At 35.8% G+C, this 12,202-nt stretch overlaps 1 protein-coding gene across 1 annotated transcript in view; it reads right to left on the bottom strand.

Annotated features, from left to right (window-relative positions):
• SPINK5 (serine peptidase inhibitor Kazal type 5) overlaps positions 1-12,202 on the bottom strand; it is a 78,806-nt gene that overhangs the window by 53,855 nt on the left and 12,749 nt on the right. Inside the window, exons 5-7 of the mRNA XM_008255208.4 lie at positions 5,130-5,257; positions 2,938-3,001; positions 1,559-1,686 (exon numbers count right to left, since the gene is read on the bottom strand). Coding sequence (XP_008253430.2) covers positions 1,559-1,686; positions 2,938-3,001; positions 5,130-5,257 — 320 coding nt within the window. The remainder of the gene's footprint in view (positions 1-1,558; positions 1,687-2,937; positions 3,002-5,129; positions 5,258-12,202) is intronic.

The raw sequence follows: 12,202 nt of genomic DNA, 5'->3' as shown, positions 1-12,202 counted from the left end.
AACTTGTAGAAACTCATCCCCTTACAGGGGATAAGCATTTCCCTCCCTGGAATGCCTGACTTGAGAAACTGCCAAAGATAAAGAAGGTGTGACTCACTGACAGTCAATTAGAAGCTTTGTTCTGAAAACTGGTTTGTGTGATGTCTTGACTGACAAATAGAAGATTGCCAGAAAATTTCCTTTAACAGGCAAAACCAAGGACTTTAAAACAATACTGTTACAAGGGTTAGATCAAATTGAGCCCTGAAGATAATTTCACCCATACCCTTTCACCACACATCCATACACACACGTGCACACACACACACACTTTATATACTTTATATATATATATATATACACATATACTTTATATATACATATAAAGGTAGATAGACAGAGACAGACAGAAAGATATGCAGAGATCTTATCTTCCATCTACTGGTTTACTCCCAAAATACTTGCAAAATAGCTAATCCAGTTCTCCTATGTGAATGGCAGGAACCCAAATGAGCTATCACCTGCTGCCTCCCACAGTGTACATTAGCAAGAAGCTCCAACCCAGGCACTCAACACGTGGCCTCTTAACCACTATATCAAACACCAGTCCATGACTTTAAATTTAAATTTTGTAAAGTATTTGCCTTCATGGAAAGTATAGCTGTTAGTAAGAGCTAGACTGATTTGAGCTCCTAAGCCCTTTGGTAGAACTGTTACCAGACTACAGTCTCACTATGGAGATACAATTTGCTATTTCAGTACTACAGAGGAAGAAACGAGGAGTTAGAGAGGTCAAATTCTCTTTTCAGTTACTGTATGAAGAGAAATAGCAAATCACAGAATTAGGGTAATTTTAAACACCAAAAGGACATGCCTCCCAGATAAAGTGGAAATCAGGCTGATTTCCTATCTAGAAAGCAGTTATAACTATTATTTTATAAACCTGATAGAATACTCTCTTGAGTTCTATGATGGCTAACTGTAATTTTCAAAGGCAGAGATTAATTTTACTGTCAAATCTTTCTCTATCCAGATCTTAAAGATCCAGTGATGTAAATACAGCACTTTACCCACATGTGAGTCTTCAGTTCCCAGTGCAGTGCCAGTTGCTCAGAGAGAGACAGATTAATTCAATAGTTCTTGCCTCTCATAATGTTCCTTTTACAATAAAAATAGATTCAGACACATGGCTTTTTATTATTTTAATTATACTGTCATTATTCAGTAAGATTCTCTAAAAAGGCCCAAATGAAGCAATGATGTCCAATAATGGACTTAGGTTATTCTATATTAAAGTGCTTTCTAATTTTAACATATTATACCTTATTAAGCACTATGTGATTTCAAGGGATTGTAATTTTTAAAAATTAAACCATTTCAGATTTACACTTCTGCTTTTAAGAAATGTCAATAGATGATATGAAGAAAAAGAAAAAAATGTCTTTCTGAGAGTAGGGTCTATTTCATATTATAAAGACAAGGATTGCATTGTTTGTGAAAAGGGCTTCATCTGTGGGTGGTTCTGAGGACAGCAGCCGAGGTTACCCTCACAGGTCCCCCTGGGGGTAATGATACTTACAAGAGCTCTGCACACATGGCACACTTATTGCCATGTGTCCTCCCATCAGGACCCAGAACTGGATCGTTTTCCCTTGTGCATCCAAGTCGTCCATCCTTCACATAGGCCCGGAAAGCACTGCATACATCCTAAGGAACAGGAAGAAGAACTTGGCATTCACCATCCTGATATTAATGCTTACTACAGTGTCCTCAGAAATTTTACACAACTTAGTAACTGATGTTATTATGGACTTTAGCCACCTAGAGAAGTGCTGGCTTGTAGAAGTAGTTTAGTAAGTATTCTACAATGCATACCGTTAGGTATGGAGTTCATTTACTTATTCATTTATTTATGCAATAAACATTGACAACCTACTATGTGCTAGAACTCAAGCAGGGCACAGTCCTTGCCCTCAATGTGATCACGATCTCTTAGGTGATGTGACATTGAGCAGGATGAGCTAAATGCCTTGCTGAAGCATAAAGCGCACCCAACCTTGAAAATTAGGAAAATTGTGTAGCTAGAAAAAGTGTCACATGTGTAAGACACTGTCTTCCTTCCACTATCATCATAGGCTCACATAATTTTAGCACAGAAAGAAGCTATTTAGTTCAAATTTCATTTAGTTTAAGTAATTTGCCTAAGGTCTCCTGATAACAAGTAACAATGCTGAACACTTAGGATAAATGACTGATATTTAATACCATTTCTATTACATATTCAGTTTCCCCTTGATTTCTTTTTTTTAGACAGAGACTAAATTTGAAAAAATAAAATTTGTTAAGAGAAAAAGAAAAACATTACATCTTTGCAAATGAGTCTTCTTTTTAATGGAAAGAAGAAACAGAACTAAAACATCTAACCATCAAAGAAACCTAATCCAGTTTTTGGGACTCTCAATTGGGTTTACATATTATCAAGCAGCTGCCATTATTCCATTTTAAGTAAAGGAAGAATCCTTTCCTTTCTGGCCAGTGTTGTAATGTAGTGGGTTAAGTGGTTACTTTCAACAATGGCATCCCATATTGGAGTCCTGGTTCAAGTCCCAGCTACTCTGTTTCCCATCCAGCTCTCTGCTAACATACCTGAGAAGGCAGCGGATGATGGCCCAAGCACTTGTGTCCCTACGACCCACATGGCAGACCAGGATAGAGTTCCTGGTTCCTTCAGAGTGGACCAACCATGGATGTTGTGGCCACTTGGGGAGTAAATCAGTGGATGGAAGATATTCATTCTCTCTCTCTCTTGCTCTCTCTCCCCGTGATTCAAAAAAACAAATGTTTTGAAAAATAATTATTTCCAATTAAGTATTCTACTAAAGAAAGAAGTGCTATGCCTCTGCTTTCTCCTTGATGTCAAACCCCAATATTTCCCATGACTCTGACATTTGTCCTTACCTGAACTGGATTACTGCTCTCACATTGTCCTTCACTCTTTATGCCAACTTGGGAACTGGTTTTCCTGTAATCAAAAGTTAATAGACACACTGTCACAGAACTTTCCACTACATAAATCGAGTTTCTCTCTATTGTGTTGTAATTCTCTTTTGTTCCTGAAAACAGAATATTGCATACTTTTCTTTACTTACTTTTCCCAATGAAAACCTATGATTATGACTTGAAGTCCAAGATACGGAATCATGTTTGGAGGGCTGATAAGACTCGGACTTGTAAATATTTTTCTTTCCTCCTATTACCAGGGTGGGGATTCACATGGGAAGATGGAGAAATGAAGGCTTGTAATTGGGATTTTGTATCCTCCAAGGAATTTTGCTCTTGTTGTTTTTCTCATTTTAAATAAGTAAATTCAAGTTTGTATTTTCCAGCATCTCACTGTTCGTATGGATTACACTAACATTTTGTTTTTCATGGAAAGTACATAAAGTCCTGATAATTAAATTTGTTCAGTCTAATAGGGCTTTAAAGCAAATGTGAAAACACATAAATAGAAGAGGTAAAGAGATGCTTCTTGGGGCTGGCACTGTGGCATAGTGGGTAAAGCCACTGCCTGCAGTGGCGGCATCCATATGGGTGCCAGTTTAAGTCCCCGCTGCTTTACTTCTGATCTAGCTCTCTGCTATGGCCTGGGAAAGCAGTCGAAGATGGCCCAGGTCCTTGGGCACCTGCACCTGCGTGGGAGACCTGAAGAAGCTCCTGGCTCCCGGCTTCGGTTTGGCCCAGCTTTGGCTGTTGCAGCCATTTGGGGAGTGAGCAGATGGAAGGCTTCTCTCTCTCTCTCTCTTTGCCCCTACCTCTCTGTAACTCTGCCTTTCACAGAAATAAATCTTTTTTTTAAGAGATGCTTCCTATTTCTAAAAAAATAAAGTGGCTTACAATCATAACATGTGCATAAAAATAAAAACACAATAAAACCAATGTCAAGGAAAAGCTAAGTATTTAAAATTGATAAGAAAAAGTGTTTTTTTTTTTTTTTTCAAAAGATATCAGCTGAGGGAAGCAAAAGTTAAATCTCAGTATCAATACGAAATCTAGCTTTCAGAGCTCAGAAATAAACACAATGGGCAATATTATTCTTGTTGTATAACAAAAGGAAAGTACAAGAGAAATTAGGGAGGAGAGAAGATTTCACCTTACCCAGAGATTTAAAGATCTACAATAAGATTCTTTATATGATTTATCATAAGAATTAAATGTACAGTGCCATAACATCACAAATTATATATATATATAATAAAAATCTTTTTCTACTTCTGCTTTCTGTTTCTTTACATTGATACTGACAAGTGAGAGCATATTTTAAGAGTGTTTTCTGATAATTTAAGTCATATGCAGGATCAGAGTGATTTAATGTTGTTTCATTCTCATGAAAATAATCATAGGAAGGGGTACAGCTTACAGAATCTCAAAGAATGAATATATATAATATACCTAACTAGACTTCTCAACCACTGATTGTTATATTTGTACAAACTGAAAAGAAATTCAAGACTGAAGTTACAACGAAGAACTGCAAAGCATGTATGCCCTTCTTGTTAGTGGAAAACAGTCACCAAATCTAACATTGAGGGGGGGTTGAGAAAGAATAAAATGGGGACAAAATACAGGCCAGTCAAATACTTTATCTATTTGACAAAGGTTGAATATATGCAAAGATTAATATGAAAATTCTAATTATCTATTCTAATATCATAAATTACTGAGCGGTTAAATGTCATTTGAGGATGAAATCAACCTCTGTTAGAGAAAATAATAATGAATAAAAGATTATAGGTAGAGTGTATATGTCTATATACAGGTATGTATATAACACATATGTGTGTACATATTGGGTATGCATGCATACATGTATGCATATATGTATGTGTGTTTATATAGAATCTTCCTATCCTGTTTACTTCATAGAGACAGTGCTAATCATATGATAAACTGCACACAAAAGTACTTTGTAAGACAGAATTACACATTATATAACTTTTTTCTTCAGAGTAGCAAAAGATGTGGTACTAATAGTTTATAGATGCCTAACTCCTAAAAAATGGGTTCTTATCTTTAAGACTATATGAAAACCGTGTCATGTAGTTATACAAGAACACGTTCTAGGAAGAATGCCTGTTCCTGGGAATACTTACTCATTCTCAGCACACAGCTCACATCTGTTGCTGTATGTTTTCCCGTCTGTGCCACAAACAGCTGTATCACCATCAGTACAGACAAAACCTCCATCTCTTTCTTCTTTCCTGAAATCATCGCAATGCAGCTGCAAGAGACATGATCAAGGAACACCAAAATGTAAGACAGAAAATATCCCTTAGATATTACAAATGAGTTAACATCTTAAGCCCACAATAAAATAAGTTGCTGGAGGGAAAAAAACGTATTCGAAGAACAGTAAACTAATATGATCATGGGCTATAAAACATGGTCAAAGAACAGGGATGCAATTAGGTTGTAAAAGAAAGGACTTAGGTGTGATTTCATCTACTTGCTACTGAGTGAAAGAGGGTGCCTTCTCTCTGAAACTTAGTATACCGTTTGTCTATCAAATCCTGTCTCTCTTCTCCATGGAGTGGTAGAGAGGTCCAGTAGATAATGGACATGAAAGCTCTCTATTTTCTATGGAAAATATTTTTTATTGTTACAGATTAATATAATAATTAAAAGTCAGATTTCTGGGTTTGTAATTCTAGCCTCACCACTAACTGCACAATTTGGCAGATTACTTAACTCTTCTGTGCTTTCTTATTCTTGTTTGCAAAATGGGTACAATTTCACCACCCTCTCAAAACTATCAAGAGATTTGTGTGTTAGTATATGTATGGAAGTTAGAACCGTGCCTCATATTCATAACCTTTTACTGTTGTTACTTTAAGTGTTTCCTCTACTGAAAACCAAGTTAAGAAAATGAAACATCTTCTATGAATGAAAAGTAAAATTCCAACATCTCTGCTCTAATAATACAACATATACTTGGGCACAAACCCGTATGGTGAGAAAAACAACTACATCAGTTTATAACTGATCTGCCACCCACTCATTTCACCTCTTTAAACCTTACTTTCCTCATCCGAAAAATAATTCACACCCTGCCCACATTCCAGATTTCTGGTAAGGAGCACATGAATACTTGTGAAATACAATTTGGCAACTCATTATTTTGACATAAGCTAGCTAAAGAAGATACAGAGTTAAATTTAATATCTATCTAAAACAAAAATACAAGAGATTTTTTTCCTTATGAGATTGTATAACAAAACAAATTTTTGATGTCACTAGTTTCTTGAAAAATATTTTTATGATAAACATATTTTAATACTAGTTATGGAAAAATTTAGATTTTAGACCTGTGATGACCAGTATGCCATATAATGTAAAAAATTGGATGGATACAAATATATATGTGAAGAAGATCAGACTGAGGAACATTGCTGGAAGGCAATGAAAAAGGAAAAGGAACTGAAAACAGAAAATAAAGGTATAGCACTACTTCAGTATCCAGGTCATATGTTTAGAAAGAAATTAAAAATAATGAAAATAAGATAAGTAATGAACATACATGTTATTTGCTCATTTATTCTACAAAATTTATTCCACATTTACTAGGCTCTCTACTTGACTGTGAGGAGGGTCTGAGTAAAGCATATTCCAAGCCCATAGGACTTCCACTGCAAAGAACTTGTGGTGGTGGCCAGATTGTTCTGTTTAAGGGGCAGAAAGAAAAGAAGTGTGACTGGAGCACAAAGAAAAGGAAAAATAACTGCTGGTTTGCTCTGAAAAATCATTTTGGGAAGCAAGCAAAGCATGAGGAAATTATGGATCACCAGAAAATCAACAGCATCATACTAGGTCACAGGTGTTGGCAGAATTTAACAGGGCAGATTTAAAGGCCAGATGGGAGGTGTCGCAGGTGCAAGCATTTTACTCCACCTCCTTTTGCTCAGAACTCCAAGGGGTGGTGAATCACAACCTAAGAAAACACCTCTTCCTAATGTGGACAATTATGAGAACTCACACAGGATTCCTGACCTGGTGGAGGGGTAGCAAACTGGAGTGAGCAACAGTGGTTTCAGAACTTTCTGCTTGGGGCATTGCACCTTCTTCCATACTTATGCTAAGCAAGAAGGGTACAGAATGAAGGCGACTGTGAAAACTGTCCAACTCAATTAAGCATAAAAAATTACTAAAGGCCTAATGAAATTTTATGGCAAAATACCTATATATCTGGCGATATAGCATGATAAAAGAACATAAAAGAAATACAATATACCAAATAATATGTATCAATTAAAGCAGAATTATTGGAATGAGTGAATAAATAACTTATCAAAAAGTATAACTAGGCTTCAGAGAGACAATAGAAAATGCCTGAATATTAAATGAGAAAATAAAAGTTACAAGGAATAACAAAGTGGAAATTTAGATATGGAAAATAAGTAGTAAAAAATGTACAAATAGACTATGAATTTGTGAAATTAGTAGATGAGACCCAGGAACTCTCTTAAAAGGTAATGAAAATGGAAAAGTAATTATAAATAATAAAGAAAAGTTAAAAAACAAAGAATTGAATTATGATTTCCCAAAGAAGGAAATGAATATAGGAAAATTATCTGAAGAAACAGAGACAATTTCTAGAATTAAAAAACTGAAAGATCAAAAGAAATAGAAAACAGCCACAGTAACTTAAAGCCAAAATTTAGTTAATAAAAGAATTATGGAGGGTTATGGTGTTTTCAGAAAATAAACAGAGGATGCTAACATCCATTAGCGGAAGAAACATAACTAATAACAGTAGGCACAATATTAGCAATAATAATAAATAAAATATGGATATTTGGTTAAGGGTAGTCATAATATAAAACATAGGTATACTACATTTAAATCATCATTCCAGTGCTGCTATAAATATGGTGGTGCAGGTATTTCTTTGACACAATGTGTATTTGTCTTTGGATATATATCCAATGATGCGATTGCTGGATCATATGGCCAATCTATTTCTAGTTTTTTTTTTAAAAACTCTACATACTGTTTTCCATAGTGGTTGCACTAATTTATGCTCCCACTAACAGTGTATAAAGTTCCCTTTTCAGGGGCCGGCAATGTGGTATAGCGGGTAAAGCCGCCACCTGCAGTGCCGGCATCCCATGTGGGCAACAGTTTGAGACCTGGCTGCTCCAATCCAATCCAGCTCTCTGTTCTGGCCTGGGAAAGCCAGATGGCCCAAGTCCTTGGGCCCCCGCACCTGCATGGGAGACCTGGAAGAAGCTCCTGGCTCCTGGCTTCAGATTGGCGCAGCTCCAGCCATTGCGGCCAATTGGGGAGTGAACCAGTGGATGGAGGACCTCTCTCTCTCTGCTTCTCCTTCTCTCTCTGTGTAACTTTGACTTTCAAGTAAAATAAATAAATCTTTAAAAAAAAGAGTTCCCTTTTCTCTACATCTTTGCCAACATTTGTTTAGAATTTTAAACATATTTTTCAGAAACATATATTAAGGAAAATAATTTATAAACTTAATCCATTGAACTTTTTATAGAAAGTACAACCCAAGAAACAAAAAAAAATAATTTTTTTAGAATATATAAAGCATTTATAAAAACAGAACATTTTTTGGGCCACAAAGAAAGTCTTAAGAAATTTCAAATGATCAATATTACATGGTCTATATTCTCTCACCAAATTTATTAAAATTAAGATAATTAAAAATGTGAAAATGTACCATATATATAAAGAATTTATTCATAAATAACAAGGCATTTAAATGCCTATAAAATAATAAAAATGGAAATCTTTTGAGTTCAAATCCTGGGATAATCATTAACATATTTAAATACACTTGTCAGAATTTTTTTTTTAAATATTAAAAACCAGGAATGGGGTTGTGGTGCAGTGGTTAAGTTGCACTTGGGATATCCACATCCCATATTGGAGAGTCTTATTTGAATCCTAGCTATTCTGCTTCCAATCTAGCTTCCTGCTAACGAGTATCCTGGGAGACAGAAGATGATGGTTCAAATACTTGGGTCTATGCCACTCGTGTGGGAGACCCAGACTGAGTTTTGGACTCCTGTCTTGGTCTTGTCCAGTCCTGGCTGTTGTAGGCATCTGGAGAGTGAAAAAGTAGATGGAAATCTTCTTTCCATCTATTCTCTTTTATTCTTTTCCATCTATTCTCTTTTATTCTCTCTCTGTTTCCTCTGCCTTTCAAATACAATGAATAGAAATCAATTAAAATTGTTTCAAAAATTAAAGAATTAAGTATTTTTCAATTCATTGTAAAATGATCAAAAGCAAATATAAATAAATGTGAATGAATTCCATGGAAAACAAAAACAATAGAGAAAAGTAATGATAAAACTTATAGGGCAGATTGCTAGTAGATTATATAGAATGATCATTGCAAATAGCATAAGTATTGCATGCCAGTATATCTAAAAACCAAAATGGAAATATTGCTACCAAAAAATGTACAAAATACATAAGCTGAAGAGATCAATAAATACTGATTAAATGACTATATTGGCCTGAAACATTTCCGCCCCTAAAATTGCCCACCCCCAATAGTTTTACATTTTATTTCTTATATTTTAGGAAAATTGTATTGAATATTACTAACTTAAAAGTTGGTCCAAAATTGAAGTATGTAAACTAAAATACTAATCTTCAAGCAGCTTTATCAAAATACTGCTTACATACCCTGAAATTCACCCATTTTAAATGTACAATTGAATGAATTTTAGACAATTTACAGAGTTAGACAACCAGCATCAGAACCTGGTTTTAGTGTATTCCCATCATTTGTAGAGATTTCTGTGTTCATTTATAGTTAATCCTAGTTTCCACATCCAGCCTTAGGCAATCATGGAACTCTTTTGGACCCTGTAGATTTGCTTTTTCTGGACATTTCATATAAATAAAATCATAAATATGTAAGTTTGATTCTCACGTTTCCCTTTGCAAAATGTCCTAGAAGTTCATCCATATTGTAACATTATCTGTAGTACTTTCCTATTTATTGCTAAATATTCCATTATAAGAGTATAGATAATTTTGTTAACCCGTTTACCAGAGGACATTTAGACAATGGAATTATTTCCGGTTCTGAACTATCAAAGTGCTCACAACAGCTGGGGATAAGGCAGGCCAAATCCGGGGGCAGGGAATGCAATCCAGGTCTCCTAGGTGAGTAGAAGAGACTGAACCACTAGATCCCAGGGCCTGAATCGGTAAGAAACTGGAATGGAATCAAGAGCTGGAGCCAGGGCTTGAATCCAGGTATTCTGCTGTGGAATGTAGGCATCTGACTCAGCATTTTGACCATTAAGCCAAATATCTGCCCCATCTGTTTTCTGTATTAGAATAATGCTGGCCTCAGAGTAAGTTGAGAAGTGTCTCCTCTCTTTCTGTTTACTAAGTGAATCTATAAAGGATTGATATTATTTCTTCTATCACTATTTGATAGAAATGACCAATGAAGTCATCTAGGCTTGGGTTTTTCTTTGATTTAATTATTGATTCAATTTATTGGCTTGTTATGGGTATATTCTGATTTTCTCTTTCTGTTGGAGTCAGTTTTTAATAGCTTGTTTATTTCTAAGAATTGTTCCATTTTATTTAAATTATCTAATTTGTTGGAATAGTATTGTTCACAGTGCTCCATTATAAGCTTTATAATTTTTCTGAAGCATATTTTGATGTTTCCTATGTCATTCCTTGATTTTGGTAATTTTTTTCTTCTTTTTTTGTTTTATTGTCAATTTAGCTAATATTTTTATTCACTTTTTTGATCTTTTAAAGAATCAACTTTGGTTTAATTATTTTTTCTATTACTTTATATTTTGCATATTATTAATTTTTCCTAATTTTTATTATGACCCTTCTTCCTACTTTGAATTTCGCTTGCCCTCATTTTTGTTAGTTTCTTAAAGTGAGAAATTAACTGATTTGATTTGAGGGGCTGGAGTTGTAGTGCAGTGGGTTACACTGTAGCTTGCAATGTTAGCATCCCACATCAGATAATCCAAATACCAGCTATCCTGCTTCCAATCCAGTTTCCTGCTAATGTGCCTGGGAAGGCAGTGGAATGTGCCAAGTACTTCAGCCTTTGCCACCCAAGTGGGAAACAAGTGAAGAGTTTCCTGGCTTATGGCTTTGGCCAAACATAACTGGTTATTGTGGCCATTTGAGGGGTGCACCAGTGGACACAATATTTTCTGCCCCTCTCTCTCCCTCTCCCTCTCATTCTCCATCTCCCTCTCCCTCTTTCTCTCTCTATAATTCTGCCTTTCAAACGAAAAATCTTTAAATTATTGACTTGAGTCTTCTCACTCTTCTGACAGAAACATCTAAAGCTCTAGATAATTTTTTAGCTGAGCACCATGCCTGATTGGTGTTTTGTTTTCATTCAGTTCGAAGGACTTTCTGATTTTTTGCATGACTGATTCTTTAACCCATCAGTTACTCTGGCACTTTTCCTTCGTTTTCCTAAGTCCAACTTACCATCTGATTGCCACTCCCTTTTAGCTAAATGACTTCCTCTATTATGATTTGTAAGGCAGTTTGGTTAACAAAAATGTCTCTCAGATATTACTAATATGGGGAAATCTTTATTTTGCCTCAATTTTTGTAATACACTTTTGGAGTATACAGCATCTTGGTTAACCTTTTATCCGGCTGGTGCCGCGGCTCACTAGGCTAATCCTCTGCCTGCGGCGCCAGCACACCGGGTTCTAGTCCTGGTTGGGGCGCTGGATTCTGTCCTGGTTGCTCCTCTTCCAGTTCAGCTCTCTGCTGTGGCCTGGGAGTGCAGTGGAGGATGGCCCAAGTGCTTGGGCCCTGCACCTGCATGGGAGACCAGGAGGAAGCACCTGGCTTCTGGCTTTGGATCAGCGCAGTGTGCCAGCTGGTTGCAGCCAGCCGTAGTGGCCACTAGACCTTTCTCTCTGTCTCTCTCTCTCACTGTCTAACTCTGCCTGTCATAAATAAATAAATAACCTTTTTCCTTCAGCACTTTGAGCATTCATTCCATTGCCTTTTTACCACCATTAGTTTAAATGAAAAACCAATCTGTATTTATAAGCTGTATGGATCATGTGTTTTTTACCCTGTTACCTCAAAACTTTGCTTTTGGATTTTAATATTTTTGTTGAACATAACTAATGTAGTTTGCATTTATCCCATTTGAAATAGCTGCTTCAAGTCTTTGCCT

Source organism: Oryctolagus cuniculus, chromosome 6, assembly GCF_964237555.1.
Source record: "Oryctolagus cuniculus chromosome 6, mOryCun1.1, whole genome shotgun sequence".
NCBI classification, from domain to species: Eukaryota; Metazoa; Chordata; class Mammalia; order Lagomorpha; family Leporidae; genus Oryctolagus; species Oryctolagus cuniculus.
The sequence above is the reverse complement of the archived record's forward strand: the minus strand, read 5'-3'. Positions and strand labels throughout refer to the sequence as shown.